Source organism: Phallusia mammillata, chromosome 5, assembly GCF_965637545.1.
Source record: "Phallusia mammillata chromosome 5, kaPhaMamm4.hap1.1, whole genome shotgun sequence".
Lineage (NCBI taxonomy): Eukaryota > Metazoa > Chordata > Ascidiacea > Phlebobranchia > Ascidiidae > Phallusia > Phallusia mammillata.
Genome location: NC_137256.1, coordinates 19,788,074 through 19,811,149, shown reverse-complemented (window position 1 = coordinate 19,811,149; position 23,076 = coordinate 19,788,074). Strand labels below are relative to the sequence as shown.

Here is a 23,076-nt window from a genome sequence, read left to right as displayed (position 1 = left end):
TAATATATGGGTTGTAGGATTTTTATTTACCTGTTTTACTTATTTTCAGGTTTTGAGTTAGTTTTGAAACTTACCTAAAATGTTTCCTGCAATGCAGCCATAATGACCAGGTAAAGTTTCAATTTGCAGCCTGTCTGCACGCTTTGCATTCGTCATTTAACATCAACTGCCGGCTTCCTAACCCAAAGCATTTGTTGTAAAATGTTGATGACACTTCTGCCGGAACACAACACAAGAAATTTAGTCCCAAGACATTTCAAAGCCATTTTTATCTGGCCGACAAGCGAACATGCCTTCTGAACGAGGTGGAAGTCAGAAGGCAGGAAGTCTAAAAGACCCGGAAATATCAAAACTATTTTTCACGGAAGACCCAGACAAACTATTCGATGATTTACGGGAGATTGGACATGGAAGTTTCGGAGCTGTTTACTATGTAAGGATGTTGTCGTAGGCATATTTTATTGGAACAAAAAATAAACTAATTGTGTTGGGCTTTTATATTAGTTTTGGTACAAGAAAAAGCTGTAAGTTAAATTGGATGTATTTTATACCTTTTCCCTTTCCAATATGAACACTGATTGATTGTAAAAATTGTCATATTAAACCTATTAATTTTTAGTCTGAGATATAAAGGATTTAATCAATTGCAGTTCATATCTCTTTGCCAACATAAATTATTGCTAAACTCTTACAAGTTTTTGATTCTATATACACTAAAACCACAAAAAAATACATTTTTGGGTTAAAATTTAAGCACAATTATAACTACTGTTGAATGGGTTTGTTTGTAATTTTTTGTCTTTTGTTTATATATGAACCAGTACGATATATTTTTTTAAGAACCAGTTGTTTTGTCTAGGCCCGAAATGTCAAAAACAATGAAGCCGTGGCAGTCAAGAAGATGTCATACAGTGGCAAACAATCCGTAGAAGTAAGTGTCCAAACAAAAAAAGAGTTTATTGACACAATGATGAAACATTCTTTTTATGTATACATTCAGCATGTGACGGTACTAAAATGTTACAACTGACTTATGTTACACCACAGGTCAATTCTGTTCATTTAAATAGCTTGACAAACTTTTACTAAGTGTTAAAACTTGTTAATGGTGATTTCCATTCAGACTGGGTGCTTTATTTTTAGCTCATGCAAGCGTAGTGGTGTAATTTTCCCTTGCTGGTGCAATGACGTTTAGCGAACCATGACCATGTATTGATTCCCTGGGAAATCATGTTAGTCCGGCCCGATGTCATGATTGTCAGTTAATGATGTAATAATCATTAAAATAACCCCAGGATTAGCATAGGAAGTTGAGGGTGGGGCTGTGTCATTGGTTAATTTGTTTTTACTCTCATTTTTGTAGTGATAAAGCTTTTATTGTTTTTTTGATTTTGCTAAAAATTTTAATCTCAATCGCACGATTTTAAATAAATTTTCTATGTAAACTGTTTTTCCAATCAAAAGTTGTAAAGATTGGAGAGGCTAGCACAGTTACAAACCAGGCATCTACAAAAATGCCCAAAACCTTTTTAGGAATTTCATTAAGTGTCAAAGTGTGGCAATGTTTTATTGTGTGCTTGTTTATCTGTTTTCAGAAATGGCAAGACATCATAAAAGAAGTGAAGTTTTTGACCCAGATCCGCCATCCCAACATTGTTGATTACAAGGGTTGTTATCTTAAGGAGCATACAGCATGGGTGAGCAGGTTTACATTTGTGTAAAGTTTAACACTGCCTAAAAAAGCTTGGTCCAGTAACATTTCTAACAACTTTTTATGTAATTTAAAACACTACCTAATGTCTAACACCAGATTTGTATTTCCAATGTGTTTACCAACTTGTAAGAAGCCTGTTACCTGAGGACCATCATAAGTAACTTGTGTCTACTTGCGCTTAGTAAAACCTGCATAGTACAATAACGTATTATGCAAGCTATTGCAAAAACATGCCACATTAGTGTAATAGTAGTACCACCTAAATGTATGAAAGCTATATTTTCATGGCATAAAACTATCAGGTATGTACAATCTTAATAATATTCAAATACTAACAAAATATTTAAAAAAAAATTGATATACCACTTTGAATGTTGTTGGCTGCTGTTACATAAAAGACCTTTATGTAGTGTTGAGGTGTGAGTGTCATGTTTGTGAGGACATTCCATCCTTGCAGTATGCTAACAATTATGTCCTTGATGAAATCATTACACCAGCTATTATTTGTCCAATGATTTAGTGGTGTAACAAGCCTTCATAAATGGTCAACACCAGGTCACATCCTCAAACAAAATCATTAAAGCATGTTTTGTTATTTCAGCTTTCTATGGAGTATTGTATTGGTTCAGCATCAGACCTTGTTGAAGTCCACAAAACTCCTTTGGAAGAAGATGAAATCTCTGGCATCATTTTTAATGCTATGCAGGTTGGTAAAATATTTGTAAAACTCCAATGCTTTGAAAGAATGACACCATTAAAGTGAAATTAATTCACCATTTTGGGACCATTATCAATCACTTTAACAGAAAAGCATAATTTCAAAAAACTATTTAATTGGTGTATACTTTTTATACCTTCGATACCAGCTTTTAAAGAAGTGCACTAATAAAATTAAATTGATTTACCATTTTGGTACCATCATTATCTGCTTTTAGTGAATAGCACAATTTTAACAAACTATTTAAATGTGTTTACTTTTCCAATCATCTTGGCTGTCTTTAGAAGAATGGCACCATCAAAACCAACTACTGGTGTCATATTATTTCCCATATTGGTACCACATTTACCATCTCCTATAAAATAAACCAGTAAAACTGAATTACTTTTGCATTGCTGTACCATTTTATCAGCTTTTTTCCACTACCATTTTAATCAAAATAAACCAATAAACCAAATGCAATTTTGAACCAACTGCAATCAATTGTTTTGCGTAAACTATAAGTTCTGTGGCAACATTTGGTTTGAGCAAAAATGCATCAAAAATATCATGTGGTTTCAACTGATAATTCTTTGTTTAGGGTCTTCACTATCTCCATGGACATAACAAAATTCATCGTGACATAAAAGCAGGAAATATTCTCCTTACAGACCAGGGTCAAGTTAAACTTGCTGACTTTGGTTCAGCTTCCATAGCATCACCAGCAAACTCATTTGTTGGAACACCATACTGGTAAGGTCACACTTACAACCTAATTTGTTTAAAGTACAAGCTCCCTGGCAGTTTTGTTTTTGATTAACAATTTAAAATTCAATTCTGACCTCCAGATTTTGAGTAAACTCAGAGCCCATCCCAACTGTGGTTTATTGCGATTTGTCTATATTTGAGTATAGCCAGCATAAGTTTAACTATGGTTCAATTTAAAATACAGGTGTTACTATAGCTCAAACAGGTTAGTTAGTATATGTGAGTTTAAACTTAATATGGGTTCCCTTTCCTATGGGATTTGTTCCTTGTGTTTGGTCTAGAAAGAGTGCTTGAAACTTTTTCAAACCATACAGACAATAGATAGTTAGCTAAAGTTTCTGCAAAGGTTTGGGCCCGTGACCCAGGAGTTTTATTTTGTTTTTCAGTCTTACTTTCATATTTAAGGACAATCTGACAAAAGAGTCCAAAACGAAAAAAATGTATTTTGGTATCACTATGTCTTACTGAAATAATTCTTTGTGTTATCACAGGATGGCGCCAGAGGTAATTCTGGCAATGGACGAGGGTCAGTATGATGGGAAGGCTGATATATGGTCAATGGGAATCACTAGCTTGGAGTTGGCTGAAAGAAAACCCCCCTTGTTCAATATGAATGCCATGTCAGCATTGTATCACATCGCTCAAAATGAACCTCCAGTTTTGACTGACTGCATTGATGAAGACACAGGTCAAGTTAGAAGAACCTGGTCTCAAGATTTTAGGTTTGTACCAATAATTGTATAAGCTGACTGTGCAGTATGTAAGGCAGGCAACGGTGCTTGTGATACGACTTTCGGCAGCTAACCACTGAGCCTGTGTAGCTCAGTTGGTAGAGCCCGAGAGGAAAGGCTCCCGTCGTGGGTTTGAATCCCATAGCAGACTAGATGTTTCAAGCCAGTGCCTTGCCATATGGGAATGCTTGGGGGACTGCCAATGGGCTTGATTCTGTATCATACCTTCAATGGGCCTCACATACTATGATTTACTTGTATAAGAGGTTTCACAAACTTACCTTTCCAAAGTATGTTTGCATGTAGAACTTTAAAACAGCATCTAAAGCAGTGTTTTTAGTGTAGCGTTTTTGTGTGTCACTGTTTTAAAAATATTTTGCTTTTAAGATCAAAAAATTACCAACCGATTTTTTTAACCACAACATGTTGGCTTGTCAAATTGTAGCATGCAAGTTACGCAACTTAAAACATGTTTCCAATTGGTTATTTTTAGGGTATATAATTAGTGGCTTGAGGGTCATCAGAATAGTTAACATGCATGTTAACACGTAATGATTATGCTTCTGTGCCACATATAGCTCAATCGAATAGTGTTTGAATTCAAATGACATGTTTTAATAACAAATTCATTAAAACATGCATGGGCTGTCTGGCTATTAATAAGTATGTTGGTTAAACGCCTAAAAAGGGCATATTGTTTTACTTGCAGCTTTCAAATGTTCCTGTGTTTTAAATGGATTTTATTTTTACTTTCCAAATAAACTGTTTTCTTATTTAAGCAGTTCTATGGTATGGCAAATAATTAGATGAAATTTTTTTTTAGGGATTTTGTTGCTTCTTTGTTGCAAAAAGTACCTGATGACAGACCAACATCTAACGAAGTATTACAAGTAAGAAAACCTACCGAACAGTCTTAAGTTATATATAAGGTGTATAAACATGGTGTATCCTTTTTTACTGACATGTAAATATCTCGATGGTTCAATATTAACTGTAAATGCCAACTATGGCACCCAATATGAAAAATAATCATGCATCAAGCATAAACAGGCTCAGTGGTGAACCCGCCACAAGTCGAATTAGGAGCACCTTGGGTTGACCACTATGCCTGTGTAGCTCAGTTGATAGCGTATGAGTCCCATATAGACTCCTGTTGTGGGTTCGAATCCCACCACAGGCTAGATATTTCTATTGTGTGTCTTGCTGTACGGGAATGCTTGCGATACCATCTTGATTCAGTATAATGCCTTTAATGGGCCTGGCGTGTCATGATAGTTAGGATATTAATTGACAATATGGTGAAAATTACCCCTTCTATTGCTTGTAGGTAGAAATGGGTCTAACTTGCCAATTTTTGTTTTTCAGCATTACTTTATGACCCGACAGAGGTCACCTACTGTTGTCTATGACCTCATAAAGCGAACCAAGAATGTAGTTCGTGACCTTGACAACCTGCAATATCGCAAGATGAAGAAGATACTCATTGCTGAGAACAGAGAAAGGGTAAGATGGCTGTATATAGGGGTACTACTTGTGGACAAAAATGATGAATTGTGGGGATACAGAAAAGCTGTAAATTCGAGTGTTAGTTGTTTTTTGTACTTTTAGCAAATATGCTTACAATAAATCAATGTTTACTAATTGCAAAAACTACAAGAATTTGCCAAAATAAGATTACCATGTTTAACCTTTTTAGTGTACTTTCTTATTGTGGCAAAACAAACATGTTAAAGTAAATTGATTCAGCATTTATTTAATGCAGAACACCAACAAATTGTTATCTTGTTGTGTGAAAACACGACACCAAAAATTAAAAGGCTTATGTGTGTGCTTACTACATTGTGGCAAAACAATTCTGTGTGGGCCAACATAAAAAGTTTTGACCCAACAATTATTTTACAGTCACAGCAAGGTGCCGGGGTCGCTGGTGGTGCTGCTCGTCCAACAGAAAATCAAATGGACGATGACAGAGAATCATTGGTACGTAACATCAGTAGCTATTTTTTAGGTTACGTTATATGTAGCACATGTAAAATCTAAAACTTTGCCCTTCAATTTGAACAAATTTAATAAACTCATGTTATTGCCTGCCTTGGTGGTTGTCCAGCTTATTTAGGGACAAGTATCTGTTTTTCAAGTGTAATTTTTTGCAGTCGTTTAGCTATTTTGGGTTTTTATTTGAATAGAGATTTAGCTTTTTTAAGATTACTTTTTTTTGATAATTTTGCAGCTGATTGCTGATTTGCTAATTACAGTCAATTTAATGCAATTAGTATATGCAACAATTCAATATTGTGACCAACGAGAGGCATATATGCAAATAAAAATCAATAACTCAATACCTTTCTTGCAATAACAGGAAACCAAAAAAATAAAAAATAAAAAAGATTTCCCAAATACATTACACAAATTTTTTTCTGTAAAAATCTGACTTTTTATGTACTAATGTTGAAGGCTAGAGTGAACCTGTTTTATCAGCTATATACGACTTTCTATGGCCCCATGTTGAGAATTAGAGCCAACCCCATTTTTCAGCAATATTAACTTTCTATGCACCCGTGTTAAGAACTAAAAACACCCACTTTTTTCTACAATATCCTGTAACACAGGAAGTCTACTCACTTAATGCTGTTCGGACTCATCAAATAATTGCCCCAAATTGCGTGTGACCTCAGGTTACGCACTGCACGGTTCTCTCGTCAGGAAACACTTTTTCACTTGCAAATCTAATCACATCAGAGTTTCCCATTACCTTGAAAGTAAAACGCATTTGAACTGTAAATTGTCAAACCCATTTTTACACTCTTTACCAATTATAAATTAGTACCAGTAATATTTTCAGCTAATTTGATAGCAGGATTGTGAATTTTCGATTTGACATTTTCCGGGTGAATTTAAAGAAATTTACGTTAAAAACCAGACACAGCCTAAAAAGTTTGTCTAAACCAAACTTATGTTTATCTGATGATAGCTACAGCAATGTTAGAATGCTTGCATTACCATATATTTACCACATACCGCTTTAAGGGGCAGTTTGTTTTTCAAATTTTGAAAATGTTTAACCATACATACACATACAAGGGCTGCTGCATTTACTAAATTCCAGCATACCTATTCGCATTTCGAAACGTTTAGCAAACCCTTTAGCTCACCGAGGACTTAGTCAATATTTGACAAAGCGATAGCAAGTCACTATTGTGTGCAGTGGTTCAATGTTTACTTTTGCTTTGCCCAAGCCAGAATTATCATCGAGCCAAGTACAAACTCTTTCAAAATTTGAATTATTTATGGAATCCATTTTTGGTCACCACTTCAAGACAAGTCTTTGTACTTTACTTATAATGATTTCTGTAACCATAACCTCATTATCAAAAAAAGCAGCATAAGCAGATAAGATTTTTATAAAACAAAAAGAAAAAAATGTTTGATATATTTCATGGGATGTATGGTCATGCCAGTTTCTATTAAACATACCACTAGTATGACACTAGCTTCAAAATAAAAACTTGAGTGTTTGTTTGTCACTTATCCATTTGTGGGCACTAAATGAAAAATATTTTTGTCAATTATGAAGGAATTAGTAACAGTGGGTCTTCTTCCGTGAAGGGGACACATATTTTTGGGGGGTTTTCTTTCCTATCAAACGGTAGTTGTTTCCTGTTTAGTCAAGAAAGAGTGCTTCAAGCTTTTTCAAATTCGCACACAAAATAGTTAGTTATCCAAAGTTGTTGTTTTTTCAATTTGCCCACAAGCCTCCTGAATGCAAAAAAAATTAATTTCAATTTTTTGTTGCAGGACTCCAGTAGCCGAACAAATTCTCTACGAAGTAACCCCAGTATGATATCAAATGTAAGCAGCACAAAGAGTGACAGCATGAACAGCTTAAATGATTCAGTGAGTACTTACTTATGTGTTAAGTTATACTGAGCATAATATATTTCCCAAAAACACATCTGACTGAGGCATAACAATGAAGTCCACATTTTTTGAGAAAATATTAAGTTATGGACTGTAATGTGACAATTTAACCTAATTATGGTTAGATGTGTTTTAGTATTCTCCTAAGAAAGCTAAAATCAATTGCTGTTGAAAATCTCAAGTTTCAAAGCTGAACTGGGTAGAGCTGCTAGCGTAAGAACTTACAACAGAAATTTTTTGTTAAATATCGATAGGTTGCACAAAAAGCACAGGTATTTGAATTAACAGTGAGACTGGGATCGGGTTATGAACTAAGTTTATAAGTTGGGTTTATTGCTATTTTAACCATATAACCTTACCCCAACACTAATAGCCCTAATCATCAGTATTTTCACACAAATCTGATTTTAAATATTCTTTAATGCCCTGCACCACCCTTCAGTATTCAGCAAAATTTTCTTTTGTATTTTTTTATGTTACTAGAAATCCACTAAAATAATTTTAGACTGTAGCTTGCTGAATGTGGTAACACAACTCTATGTTCAACTTTTTTTCAGCGTTTAAGTGATTCAAGCAGCACAAGTAGTGGAGTATCAGAAGAAGTGAGCACTCCTTCCACATCCCGACAGGTCTCATCCAGTTCAACCTCCCTGTCATCCACTCAAACCGCTTTATATCCTCCCCAACCAAGGACGGTAAGAACTCAATTAAACTGTTGATTTTTTCAACCCGCTCCAAGCCTAATGCACTAAAATTATACACAAATGCACAGTACACCAGGCCCATTAAAGGCAGCATACTGAATTACCTGTCATGATTTCACTATAAAGCAACGCATAGTCTAAAAAAATCTAGCCTGTGGTGGGAGTCAAACCCATGACACTTCCGGGACATACGCCCCACCAACTAAGCTATGCAGGCTCAGCAGTGAATTCATTGAAAGTCGAATCACAAGCACCGTTGCCTCCCTCGTATGCTGTACGTATGAGCTTTGTAGTAGGTGATTGCCAGATTGACCATCTTTATGAATACGGGTTTGCAGGTACAACTGGGTTTAGGCAAAAAATACAGATCTTGGTACTGTAATGGAGCAATCATGTAACAACACACAAGGGTGTCACAACCTCTAGGTTAGGCTAAAGTCAGAAAACCAACCACTACTGTTGCTATGTATGGCATCAAGTACAAAGTCCAACAAGACCTCTGGTATTTCTTCAAGTCAAAAACTGAACAATATTGCAAAGGTTAAGAACCAATCAAGAAACTGTATGCCACAAACAACTCAGGTCTAGAAATGAAATCAGAACCATTTTTGGCCATTCTTAGATCAAAGACAAACGCTAAACTGAGCTTTCATTTTAGATAACACTAGGCAGTTTGACCAAACCTTTATACTTATAACATAGAAACAAATTTTACTGTGAAAAAAATTAGATTGCACAAACGCTTATGTGATGTACAGTTTATGTTTTTCTAATATTTGTACTTACAATATGAGCAGCAGTTAAAATATTGCAATTAGATACATTCCCTACATACTATTTCGTTAACAATTTTAGCTCGGCTCCTCTAAAAACCCTAAATGGTTAACATTTTTACAAGTTTCATATATTTTATTAGCAGATTGTGTATTTTAGAGGAGCTTGGTATATAACAGGGGTGGCCAACCCGCGGCTCGCGAGCCGCATGCGGCTCTTCGCCTGGTTTTATGTGGTGAATAATACATTGAATTTTACTTATATGATGTAAAAGGGTCTGTGTTTTATAATCAAACTGATTTCAGTGAATGCTAACTTATTTTTAAACTAAAATGTAATTTTCTTGCAGACGGCAGCTGTGCCGAAACCTCAGGAACGCTTAGAAGCTGCTTCCTCATCAAATTCGATCACTTCTTTACATCGTCTTCAACCGACTGGAGAGGCAAAAGAGTTAGGAGGAAAACCCAAAACTCAGCGAGACAGGTAGGACGACTTCTTTTGCATTTTTTAAATCTTTTGCTGTTGTTTGGTCTTGATGCCAGAAAGTATGTACATCCCCACCTAATATCCGTATTGAAAAAACTGATTTTATTGAAGTTTCTTCCCAATTTATTCAAGTTGATCTCTTGAGAGGCTGTGCACAGTTTTACTGAACTATTTACAAATGGGAATATGTACATCCCTACCTAATACCAGTATTTATCAGGATAAATTTATACCAAGTTTTTTAACAATATTATTCAAAGATGGCTACTAGAGGTGTTGTGGACAGTTTTACGTAACTACCAACCAATCGCAAATATTTGCAATCATAAACCAAGCAAAATATCTCTGTCAGATATATTTTTGAAAGTAAACTACAGGTCCATGTATACTGCTCTTGGCTATACCCCAAATAATTGCATTTAGTTGAAATTATAACCAGATTACAAATGAATGTTACTTAAAATTTTATGCCCACTAAAAATTCATGATGTGGTTCTAGCCCTGGTGACAAATCGCCACCAGTATACCACCTGCAGGATAAAATGACTCCCGAGCAGATTAAAGAAAGGACTGAAGCCGCGCAGAAGGCGACGTCAGGGTATAAGTCGCTTTCCGAGTTGATGCAGATTTAGTTGTTTAGTGCATGAGTTGCAGATTTTCTTTTCCTTTCAGTTGCTGATTTTTTATTGAAAAGTTCTGAATTCTTGATTGATTTTGGTGACAAGTTTTCGTTTTGATTTCTAATAGCTGTTTTTTTTGTTGTAACTGACGCAGAAGTTGATTTTGCTTAAGCTGTTTTTGGAATAGATTGCCAAAAATTGAATGAAAGAGTTTGGGTTTCTTAAGTCAAAATCATTTTTTTGACTGTTGCTTACAAAATAACAATTATTAAGCTTTGTGTCAAAACATTTATTAATTATATAAGTAACGGATTGAAGTTAATATATTTTTAATGATTTTTAGGAGTTTTCAGGATTGTTTGATTCTTTGTTTTGTGCAACCTTTTTTCTGTTGTGGTAGCAAAATTTCCTTTGAAGTTCTTGTAGTTGTAAATAGACATATAGAAACAGTAAACTTCAATAAGATGTGGTTTAATTTCCCTTTTTTCTGCCTTTTTCCTGGTATTCACAAACTACATACAAAACTATACAAAAGAACATGTAAAGGTGTCAATAGTAACATACTACCGACTGTAAAATGTCTAGTAAATGCATTAATGCAAGTAGAATTTTCTTATTGCCAAGTGGCATGGCACTAAAACACAGTGTTTAACCCTTTCCTAGGTTTGCAACAATTCGTTCTGCTCAAGTGGTGCATCGTCAAATCTACGAACACAATGAAGACAATCGTCACCGAGAACAGTTGCTAGGTTACAAGAGGATGAGGCAACAACATCAAAAACAACTGATTAACTTTGAGCAGAAGATGAAAAATGAAATGGATGAATACAGGTAGATATACATTACCTAGCTGGTTCAGCCATTTTTGACCTCTTGTAATCTGCATTTTTAACAGCTGTGAATAGTAAGAAATGATTGATTTATGATATGCTTGTGATTCGAGTTTTGGTGGGTTCACCACTGAGCCTGTGTAGCTCAGTTGGTAGAGGTCTAGTCCCGGAAAGGTTCCAGCCATGTGTTCGAATCCCACCGCAGGCTAGATTTTTCTGTCTTCGCCTTGTCATATGGGATTACTTGGTAGACCAGCCTGATTCGATATACTGCCTCAATGTGCCTGGTGTACTATGATTTAGGGGTTAAACAAGTTTCAAATTGATTCAGCTATCCGAAAATAGCTATTTACAAAAAGACGCTTTTAGAAATAAATAAAAGATGCTAAAAAATTATAAAAATGGCCTGCAAAAAAATGATGTTAGTTAGTATAATGTCAGCATTTTTTTGCAAAAACAAATATTTTCTGACTCGGTGATAGATTGTAGGTTAGGTTTCAGTACCAGACCAAAACTGTTGTACAACTGGAATTGTTGTAATTCAAGTTTTTACTTACAGTTTAAAACTCATCAAGGAGCTTGACAGTCTTCGCAACCAATTTAGCCAGGAGCTGGAGCGATTAATCAAAAAACATCAGCAGGAATTGGAGAAGGAATGTAAATCTTCAGTGAGCGACGACAGAAAGTTTCAGAAACACATTACACAACAGCAAGACCAAGAAATTAAAGGATTTCTTCACCAACAAAAGAAGGATTACAAGCAAAAGAAAGAACAATTAAAAGAGGTATGCATAATATAAAGCAATTTTGACACTGTGTGTGTTAAAAATGAATGGCTTGCATAAACATTGTAACTGCAGGGTCTTGAAGTTCATGCCCTGTTTGATAAATCTTGCCTTACAAGTCTTGCCTTACATTTATTAATAACAGTAAAAATAGTTCACTAAAAATGGAAAATATTTTTCTTGTAATGCAGTAAGAAATCAGTTTCAAAAAATCATGGAATATATACATTTCACCAAATTGGCATTTTCAGTTCCGATAAAATCACAGATGAAACATCAATAAAATATGTATAAAGTAAATGAAACACAACAAAGTGAAATATAAAACACTAAACTGAAGCAAATCTAAAACTGGAAAAGTTGAATTAATGCATTTCAATGTAATTCAGCTGGTCTTTACCTTCACTGATGAAATCTTGCAGTTCAAAACCAAGTGTGCTTAGTCCTTAGAGTGCTTTACAACTAAACAAACAAACAAGATTATGAACACTTTTATTTCTGTAGGATTCCACGAACATGAAGTCTGCCACGAAAGACATGAAATACGAATGGCTCCAACGTCAGATTCAGGGACTTACTGAAATGCACAGTCGTGCTGAAGAAGAACTTCGTGAACGACATCAGCAGAATCTTGACCTTGAGTTAAGGAAGAACCGAAGAAGAGCTCTTCTCTCTCGTCACAATCTTGAACAAGATCTGCTAAGAGAGGTAAAAAGCAGTTTTGTTACATAACGAATTAGTTTTCTTCAGAAACAGGGTTAGTTATAAAATAAATATGTGATATTTCCTAATATCTTTGATAGTAGATGTCTCATTGTGCTTTATGTTGGAACAAAAGTACAAATAAATAACTGTTGATTTTTAAGTAGTTTCATTTTATACATTAGCTGATTGTCATGTTTTTTTTAGTCCTCTTCCCTGAAGGGAAAAACTTGTTTTTGTTTGTATTTTCTTTCTTTTTATTATCTAGTGCTGGTTTGTTCCAAGTGTTTGGCCATGAAAGAGTACTTTAAACTTGCATAAATTTTCCCACTTGTTAGTTAGTTATCCCAAGTTGATCTTCTTAAAGTAAGACCTCAGATAACCCAAGCGGTTAACACACATGCTCCAAAAATGTGAAATTCAATTTTCAAGTTTTTGGTAAATTTCTGTATTTTTTTTCTAGGAGCTAAACATGAAACAGAAGCACAAGGAAAAGGAACATGAGATGTTGTTGACTCAACATGATTCCACTCAAGCTCTTGAATACAAACATCTCAATGCCATCCAGGAACAAAGGATGGAGCATCTCAAGTAAGTTAAAAACATTGAAAGTTCTTCCAAAAACTTCTGTATTTTCATCATACTTTCAATTTCAACCTTTAGGCTGATAAAAAAATTCTACCCCTTACACCAATTTAAAACCTTTACAAAATTGCATATTTGAAAAAAGTCTTAAATATCCACAGCCTAAGAAAGTTTAGGAGTGATTCGACAAAGGCTTTAAGGGTAGCCTAGTGGTTTAGGAAGCACTGGTTTATGCAACTATTTTAATTGCAAAAGTAGCATTAGAAAAAAAGTACAAATCGATATCTTTGTTTACACCATTTCAATATTTAATTATTGCTATTCTTGCCAAGAATTCTATTCACGAAACCTATGTGTTTGTGTTGGGTATTTAAAACTTGGCCAAAAAATCAAATTATGCAGAAACCTTGTGAATATCAACATTTTGTTACATATTTTCTTATACAGATCCCAACATCAAACCGAGCTGTCTAACCAAATGGAATACTCCCAGCGTAGGGAGAGTGAACTAAAACGGAAGCACGTCGCAGCAATGCGTCAGCAACCAAAAAGTCTCAAAGTGAGTTCTCGTGTCTCTAAAAAGGCAGGAGCAACAAAAACACCCAAAAAATCTGCTGAAATCCAAGTAGTAGAATATGTGCCTGGGTGTTTGTGTGTAGAATGTGTTTTAGCTGTGATTACTGGTATGAATGTGGATGACTTGTGGGGTGTGTTAAACTTGGTCGAAAATGTTATTGATTTGATGGTGGTGATGAAAGGTTTGGGTTTTTATTCCACTGATGTTGAGAGGAAAGCTGTGTTCGAAGTTGTTTCTTCTGTGAGTGAAGAGTTTGAGAGCAAGTGCGTTTTGCCAGAGTCCTCTTCTATGGTGGATGTTACTGAAGATGACATTATCCAACTGGCTGCTGAAACCCAGCAAGATGATTTAGAGAGAGCTGATCTCTTGGAAGGATTAAGGACCCTTCATCACGGCAAGCAGGAGGAGATTGTGATTTCTCTTAGATCTAAGTTTGCTGAGGAAAAAGATTCAGATGAGGAAGATGAACAAGAGGAAATTGAAGAAAAAGAGCCAGAATTAGACATCTTGCCTCCTGAAAAATCACGAACATGCCCTGCGAGCAGTTTTAAGGATTATTTAAAAGCTGCTTCCCCACCGACTCGCAAAATTTCAGATGGTGACATTGAAAAGCCAAGGTCCAAGACAGTTTCAATAGCCAGTAATGAACCTACTCTGCAGCATAAAAGCAAAAGCCTGCCGGAAATTGCTAAAAAGAAGCCAGATTTACCCAAATCAAGGCGTTCCCATGGACTACAGAAGTATGTATCTAGTGCAGAACTGCCTACCAAGTCTAAAAAAGCTCCGTGGAGTCCAGTTGGAACAAAACCTGCTAAATTTTTCCCCAGCCCTCCTAAGTCAGAATCTGATACCCAGAAAAAAGGTTTGCGTGAAAAGGTTTTAACAAAGGCTGCAGAATGGAATGTAAAATCTCAAGATGGGAAATCACTACTAAAGCCAGAAAAACGTCAAAAGAGCATCAGTAAGAACATCCAAGAAAGATCTAAAGCCTTTTCTAATGAAATCAAGTATGGCATTGTATACTCTCGACCCACACCAACTAAAACTGGCAACAAACGCCCACCATGGCGATACGGCAAATCCATTGCTCCGTCTGTGCAACTTCCAACTATCAAGCCATTCCTGATGCGAAAAGCTACAAGAACCCATGAACTGGGACTTAATCGTGACCAGTTAAAAGATCTGCAGTCTGGCTTGTCAAAAGTTCTGGACCATAGTCAAAGCTGCACTAACACCCCAATAGCAAACCGCTCTAACTTATCCTCAGCTCCATTGGGAAGAGTCACATCTTCTGCCTCTCGCATATCTGCCGCAACTTATGCGTCCTCCCAGAAACCACAAGGCGACTATCAGGGCTGCGAGGTCTGTCGACTTAAAGAAGCTATGAAAAATTCACCAGTATCACATCGTCTGAGAAGCGTTCCTCACAAATGCGACTCAAAAACTGACATCACAACAGAAAAGTTGGTTTCCCCACCAAGCAGACCAGTTGCTCCTGTAGCGCCGAAAAAACGCCTTAGCTTCTCAGAACCTGTTGAATACTACTCTCTTATTGTTCCTTTTGTTTTTCTGATGATGATCATGTGTGTTACTTTTGCTGTGGTGAGGGTGTCTTCAACATCACCATGGCAAACATCCTTTTTGCTTCTTCTGGTTTTGGGATTCATTCTTCGGATTATGTACCACTGTATAGCCAACACCCAAAACTTGAGTGCAAGTATTAAGAGATTTAAGACTGAATGGAAATCAACCTCATGGCTTCAAACTCCAGCGTTTCTTCGTAACGAGGCAAAATCTTTGTTTCTTCTCTTGTGCCAAATGCATTGGAAAGATGCAGCGAAATCGTTCAAGAACTCCATACCACTGTCTACAGCAGCTATTAGCCAAGTTACTCAAAGAATTCTTGATGACTTTCAATCCATTTTTGCCCTGACCACTGAACGACTAACTCTAATTTCATCACTTACAACGCATGTACGTCGATTTATTCCTGAAGAAAGCCGAAACTACTATGTTGCTGCAGCATCTGTTTTGTTGATTCTTGCAATATGGATGTATCCTTGTCATGCAATCATTGCTGCTTTATTGATTATCTTTTTGCCACCAATTTTTGCTCGTTTAAGGTCTATAGTCGGTATTTGATTATAGACCTGTTTTTTTTTTGGTATGCTTTCTGATCTGGTGTGTAATGTTTGAGATTTATTGTAGGTTTTGCCTGTTGGTTTGGTTGGTTGCACTTTGACCTTTTTTTGAGATTTTGTTTCTTTCTTTTTTCCACGAAACATTTAATTGAACATGAAACAAAGCTGCCATAACCACATTCAAATTCGATTTAAATGAAGACCTAAATTCAATCATAACAGTAGTATACAAAAGTACATTGTAGTTATTGTTTTCAAGCTGCCAAAACTTTTACTGTAATTCTTCTTTCTTAAAATTCCACTGTTTACCTTTCATACTGCCAATACTAGGGGTATAGAATCATCTAACGTTCGATCTAAACTCGTTATTTTTGTGAGTATGGACAAAAATATTGCATGGAAACAACCACAACATCCAGTATGCAGAACATGGCAGTTCTCGACGAGATCTCGCGTGTGCAGGACCTATATGTCTCGCGTGCGCGCGTGCACGGCCCGTAAATTCGCGTGCAAGCCCAATTTCAGCAGGCGCAAAGCAAGGGATAGAGTTTAAGACAGGACAATTAATGCCTTTTGTGCAAATTTCCGCGTGCAACGCCGAAAATTTGGCGTGCAATTTTTTTTTAAAACGAAATCGCGCATGCAGCTGCCATACTCTGCAGGCTGGCACAACATTAGCTCAAAAAAGTAATTCAATTGTTGGAAAAACACAGTTGTATGCCCTGAAACAACAACAACATAAACAGAAATCAAGAACATATATTCTAACAAATTCATTGTAACAGATTCATTGTTACAGTTTCCAGTAAGTAATTCTATTCGTACAAAAACGTCTGGGGCTACCATTATAGCAGGATTGCTTTTCCATGTTTGCTACCTAAAGAACGGCTCAAGTTTACCTGTGTGGTTTGTGCAGTAAATGTGTAGATATATTATGTTCCTTTTTGGCTTTGGGATACTGTTGTATTTTTTGTTGCTTAAGGGATTGTGTTTGGCTGTAGGTTTGGTATGTGACTGTGTCAGATGTGAAAAAGCAATGACATGTTTGCTGTTTGCGATGTGCTGAAAATAATGAAAGTAAAAATGTCTGTGCATGTAATAACTGTGAGCAATGTTGTGTTGTTTTTTATGGCTTAATTAAAGACTTAATGAAAACCATATCATTTATGTGTTTGTTTGAGAATAGAGCAAATGTGCTCACAAGAAAGCAATGCCATATGTGTACTTTGTGTGTTTTCAGCCTTACAGTCTTATCAAGTGCCTTTTATGCATGTAAAGTGAAACTGCGTAGTAATAATGCCTTGCATGTCGTTAGCTCTTTTCTCTGTGTGGCAGGGTTTACCTTTGTGTATAGGACTTGTCAAATTTGTTGTAAATTGCCTGTACTAAGTTACCATTCAGCTGTTTTTCTTTGCTTGCTATATTGCGCGCTAGGGTAAAATTTTGTAAATTCGCCAATCTGCTGTAAAAAGGCAATTATCGCAAAAACTGTTGAACATCCTTTACTTTCCTGAACACTTAATTACTGTAGTTTGGTTGCCCGTGTTCTGATACATAGGCAAATGCAGTAATTGCATGTTTGTAACTAACATTGAAAAAAGCAGAACTGCATGCTCTATTTGCTTTAAAACATGTACAGTATGTGTAACAAAATGAACTTCCAAATCTGAGGCCTAGGCACTCTATTGGTAAACTTTGAGATTTGCATGCCACTTTTTATAATGAGTCTTTATATTTTAGTAACTACTAACTAATTCGCGTTTTTTAATGTATGCAGTTAGATACTTGTAAACCGATTTTTAAAGTGTCCTTGCACTGAGATTTTGTAAAATTGTGACCCTTCCGTCTTAAACATTAGCCAAACTCCAATAAAATGTGCCTTTCCTTTCTTCAAGCATGCATTTTCTTCATTTCTAAAAACTGTTCTTCAATAAACCACCTGTACTTACCAAAACACAGTGCACTTAGCTACACAATTCTAAGATTAGCTGCTAACTTTTAGTAACTTGAAAAATGGTGCAGAATTAACACAAAGGTGGCCACAACATTAGCTACTAACCATGTTTTTTGTCGTTTCTGTGTTGGATTCGGTGCTGGAATGTTGTACAATATGGCAAACTAGTGGCAGCAACATATTTATGTGACTTGGTGTGATTGGCTTGCCTGTGTATTTTATGTGGCTTTGGACTGTCAATTTAATTCTTACCACCTGTGTAGTATACATGCAATTTAGTAGTGTCTAATTTTTTCGCCCAAGCGTTCACTTGCAATCAACACACAAAAAGATGTTGCTGCTGCCCAAAACGAACTCCGGTAAATTTGTTTTGTGAAACACTGGTTGGTAGCTTTTGTTTGTGGCCTCAAATGAAGGTTGAGCTTAGTATCAATTTGCCATTGGCTAAGTTTAGGGAAGCAGCAACAGAAGTTTGTGTGCAACCAAAAATGTAAAAGTGTTTCCGAAAAAATTCCTACTGCAGAACAGTTTTATTTCTGTTTTGTCAGTGACCATTAAGTCAAAATTTTATGAAATATGGGCAACACATTTGACATTTAGTGAGATTGCATTTAAACGTGGGCGGCGCATTGAGACTTGCGTTGTTTTAGTCGAAAGAAAGTCAAATCAAGAAGCAATTCCACGAAACCGTGAAAGTTCAAGAGAAACAATACAAGGCGTGGCGCCACCATGTGTTAGAAACTGTCCCAAGAAAGGAACAAAAAGAGGTAAGCAAAGATATACATGTAAAAATGTTGTGTTGTTTTTCTCTTTTACAAAGTTTTTTTTTTTTATTTTTTTGCAACGTGTTATGCGGTTTATGCAGATCACCATTGTTGTTTATGTCCTAAAGAGACCTGTTTTGACTTGCTTTTGGCAAAAATTTGCGCAAAAGACGTATGATATTTTTTTCATAGGGTAACATGAATTGTTATCAAGCGTATGCAAATTTTGTTCTGTTATTTTTCAACTTTCCAGACTTTTTGATTCTAAATGTTGAAACTAAATTGAGACTGCCTTTTAAGCGCAACTGCCTTGTGCTCACAAGGTTAAGGGTTGAAATCCCGTCACACACTGTCATTAAGAAAGTGACTCCCAGCCAATTAAAGCAAGACTACAAGGAAGACTAAACAGTAAAAGTTCTAACGAAAATTCTCCTGTTGTTAAAATGCGCTTAATCGATCATCATCATAGAGGATGGAATTGGTGAAATGAAAATGAGCAAGTTAGCACTTCTGTTATTTTAGGTATTAAGGCGAATGAAGGACGAACAATTAAGGAAACTCGCTCTTTTGGCCGAACAGTATGACAGATCCGTCCAAGACCTCAACCAAAAACAGACAGTAAGTTTTTAGAAGTGGATTGTACGAAGTAGGCTTTCTCAACATTTTAGCCCAACAATCACTTTGTCTTACCAAACTTTCAGCCCAAGTAACTTTGTTTTTGTTTTTTTAATTTCCTGAAGACCATCAATCACTAATCTCTGAAACACCCAGAAGATTAAAAATAAGCTTCATTCGTGGTTATGTTATTGTTTTTCGTAAAAAAGTTCTTATTTAAACACAAATGCAACAGTGTAAATAGAATTTCTCACATAAAAACATAAATTTGTACTTAAAAAAGTGAGAGTGTTATAAAGACTTTTTATTCTTCTTTTTGCGACCATTCAAGAATTACTTACCCATATCACAACACTTGGTGGACAGTTTGTTGTAAAAATTTTGTTTTTTTCCCAGGGAAAATTATCAGACGCTCAGGAGAAGGACCGTACACAGTTGTCCATGCAACTCCAACAAGAGCTTGAGCTTCTTACAGCTTACCAGAGCAAGGTGAAGAAAGTCACTGAGGCTCAGCACGAGAGAGAACTGAAGGACCTAGAGCAGAAGGTGTCACTCAGAAGGGCAATGCTTGAACAAAGGGTAAGTGACTTAGGATAATAAGTAAGAGAAAAACCAGAGTTGCAAAGTTCATTTCGGGAAATTTAGAAGTCTAATTTGGAATCGAAACGGATTTTGTTATACGACTTCGACTCCTACAGTTTAAGATCTCGTGTCCTTATGAACGCAGTACAAATTACCCTTTATCGTGATATAAATGGGCCCAAGACAAGCATGTGTGTTAGCGGCCAAAATGTTTTCAACTGGGGTGCATTGGAAATTGGCTATCGATATTTTTCACCATCTCAACTGAAATGACCACCAAGTCTTGAGTCGGACTCATTAATCACTAGAAATCGAATTCTACAAAAATCCGAATCTTCTACTATCCAACTCTGCAACTGAAAAAATGAAGGCCTACTTAGTGTTGTTTCCAGGCATAATTCATCACAGTTTATTACAAAAATATTGTTAAGCAAAAAATGCGCTATGTTTGAAAAAAATATTTGTTTTCGCAGAAAGAGGAAGACACTATTAATCTGGAAGACGAGCGCACTAGCAGGATTCGTGCACTTCTTGAACAGCAGGGCCATGAAATCGAGTCTTTCGATGCTGAAAGTCTGCGAATGGGATTCTCTACTGTCGTTATTACGAACTATGGAGACCAGGTATAATCGAAAAAAACTAGTTTTAGAGAAAACAAATTCACATACCTACTATATAAACCAAAACCCGGATCGTAATTTTATGTTCTGTAAGAGTGTACTTGTGTTTATTTCGCTTGGTAAAAGAAATCATGGAGACACAATAGCACAAAAACACCAAACCGGAAATAGGTGCGCAATGTTAAAACGTTATGGAGAGCAAAACAGTGGAGGGCGCTATTGCTGGATGATGGCTGAACGCGCTGCAGCTACACTGTAATATAAGGCGTTTTGTGACTGGGGCTCACCAGAAAGTGAGATTGGCGCAAAACACTTTAACAACGGATCCTGCTATTTAGCAAATGTAAACACGCTTATAACTTTTTCTCAGGTGTTTGTGGACCCTCATGTCCGGGCTCAACAACAGCAGCACGGCGGCGGGGACATGGCAAAGCACCACATGCAGTCACAAATGCACGTCTCGGCATCAGCTTCGGCCCTTCCTACTGGATCGGGCAACCCAGGCTCTTACACACAACTTCCCCGTAGCAGCAGCGGAAGCAGCATCCGAACCGACAATGCTCCATACTCCCACCGAACCCCGCGAGTCAATTCCGACCTCCAGAACCGCTCGGCCTCCCCAGCACAGTTCGCCCACCAACGTCAGCCCTCAGGTGGATCCGGTGCTACTGGTTTTCGCTCGGTGGCGCAGAAGAGCGGGCGTCCGTCGTCGGCGAATATTAACAGGAACAATAGCTCTAGGTTGAGCCCAAACCTCCCGCGACGCGCGCTTAACCCGAATGACAGTCTGTCGAGTCAGGGGAGCAATAACGGTCGAAGCAGTCCGTCCTTGAACGCTAGAATGGGGAATGTGCCAGTGGACGAGAACTCACCTTCTATGCTACAGAGAATGGTGGCCAATTTACCCAGCGATCGGCAACAGATGCCACGGCTGCCTTATCGTGAAGAGAGGAGCAGCCCCGTGGTGGGAGCGACGCATCATGGCTCTATGTCGTCTCTTCCCTCCTCGACTGCGCCGTATGGACACCGAGTGAATCACCAGCGTGGCCGTTCAGGACGAAGCCTTGATGGAGCTGACCCTACGTCCATGTCGCCATCTTCGTCACAAAACGTTCTAGCCTCCGACGGGGGACGTAGCAGTCCCGTACGCCGCGTGCAGACCTTTGCTGGCACCGGTCAGGCCCCTTATAACGGGCGCAATAGTCCCAAAATGGGCGCGTCCGCCGTCCTTGGACCTTCTAGTGGCAATGTGAGATATCGACAGCACCCGGCCGCGCAACCTCAACCCCAGAGTGGCAACCGTATGTCAGGCACTTCATTCTCATCATCGTTCCACTAGCGCCACCCAGTGCCTTCGCGCGCGCTAGTACATAGCAGTAGTGGGCGACGTCCGTCATTGCCAAAATCCATTGGCGAGTTTGTGGGAAGGAAATTCTATTGGATGGTCACACAATCCCCGTGTTTTAAGTTCATAAAACCAGGAGCAAAGACACGACATAAGTTTGTTTGTTTTTTCGTACGCTGTGCTTTACTTATATACACGCTGTGGTATCTTCGCCTGCAATCGATGCTTGGTTTGTTACAGTAGGAAACTGTCCCAATCGGGACAACGAAACGTAGTGGTTTATCCACCAGCCATCGCCATGTTTCAGCGGCCTCGTGACCTCAGTTACATTCTAGACCCAAGTTTCATTTGTGTGTCGAAAAAATGCAGTTTTGACACTTCGGCGAGTCGATGGACCTTACTTATGTGATATATTCCCATTTCATCCTCGAATTGCTAGCAGGATATCATTATCGGTGAAGTGTTTTAGATGACCGTGGTTTGTACATACATGCAATACTACTAGCTGTAATTGCTGTTAATGTATTTTTCTCTCTCACCGCTCGCGCTTGCGAGGAATTGTGTTCTGTTTTTAAACTTATTTCGTGTTGGAATTATTCGCAAAGCAAAAATACAACCCGTTGCTATAGAAACTGCGAGAAGACTGGTTTTGTTGGTGAGAGTTTTGCATCTTTCAAACTTGCATTACAGGTTCCACCCCATGGACTTTCAACCAATTTTGTCGGGTTTGAATGTTAGTATACGTTTATACCAGACAGATATATGCTTGTCAGGTCGATACATGTTTCTACAGGCCATTTGTATTCAGCTCAACACTACGTTTTGTGTATTTAAAGCAGTGTTTCATACCGGAACGGAACGAAACGAAATAACGTTATTCGTTCTGAGCAAATTATTTATTTCGTTATTTCGTTCTGGACCGATATTTTCATTTCGTTCCGGTCTGACCGAAATAAATTTATAACGGTATTTTTCGGTATTTCGGTCTTAACAAACGAACATTTGTTTGTGGTCTTGCAACACACAATAATTATTGTCGGTAGTTGTTACGTCACATAACATTTGTCAATGATGGTCAAACGGATGTAAATTGTAGGAGCTTCAATTTTTATTATAGCCTAACGGCGCGAAATTTTTGAGCAATTGTATCACGTCAAATGTCCA

General features: G+C 37.2%; 2 protein-coding genes across 2 annotated transcripts; both read left to right on the top strand.

Annotated features, from left to right (window-relative positions):
* The first annotated feature begins 30 nt into the window (after positions 1-30).
* LOC145229366 (serine/threonine-protein kinase TAO3-like) lies at positions 31-22,547 on the top strand. Its single transcript, XM_080094689.1, has 22 exons — positions 31-433; positions 860-931; positions 1,596-1,697; positions 2,316-2,420; positions 3,013-3,164; positions 3,671-3,901; positions 4,734-4,800; positions 5,276-5,413; positions 5,813-5,890; positions 7,706-7,804; positions 8,386-8,523; positions 9,656-9,789; positions 11,076-11,243; positions 11,802-12,027; positions 12,532-12,735; positions 13,193-13,320; positions 13,762-13,873; positions 18,637-18,753; positions 19,273-19,368; positions 19,762-19,944; positions 20,421-20,570; positions 20,938-22,547. Exons 1-22 carry the CDS (start codon positions 290-292, stop codon positions 21,904-21,906), a joined length of 3,813 nt encoding a protein of 1,270 aa, XP_079950815.1. The 5' UTR covers positions 31-289; the 3' UTR covers positions 21,907-22,547.
* Positions 13,880-18,635, top strand: LOC145229371 (uncharacterized). The gene has a single exon (XM_080094694.1). The coding sequence runs from the start codon at positions 14,000-14,002 to the stop codon at positions 16,031-16,033; it is 2,034 nt and encodes a 677-aa protein (XP_079950820.1). The 5' UTR covers positions 13,880-13,999; the 3' UTR covers positions 16,034-18,635.
* Positions 22,548-23,076: the final 529 nt, after the last annotated feature.

What these genes read in the sequence shown, in the direction of transcription:
- LOC145229366 (XM_080094689.1), top strand. Translation starts at nt 290, where the DNA reads ATGCCTTCTGAACGAGGTGGAAGTCAGAAGGCAGGAAGTCTAAAAGAC. An exon ending in TTAAGGAGCATACAGCATGG is followed by an intron (nt 1,698 to 2,315) that starts GTGAGCAGGTTT and finishes TTGTTATTTCAG; the next exon opens with CTTTCTATGGAGTATTGTAT. An exon ending in TGAACAGCTTAAATGATTCA is followed by an intron (nt 7,805 to 8,385) that starts GTGAGTACTTAC and finishes ACTTTTTTTCAG; the next exon opens with CGTTTAAGTGATTCAAGCAG.
- LOC145229371 (XM_080094694.1), top strand. Translation starts at nt 14,000, where the DNA reads ATGAATGTGGATGACTTGTGGGGTGTGTTAAACTTGGTCGAAAATGTT.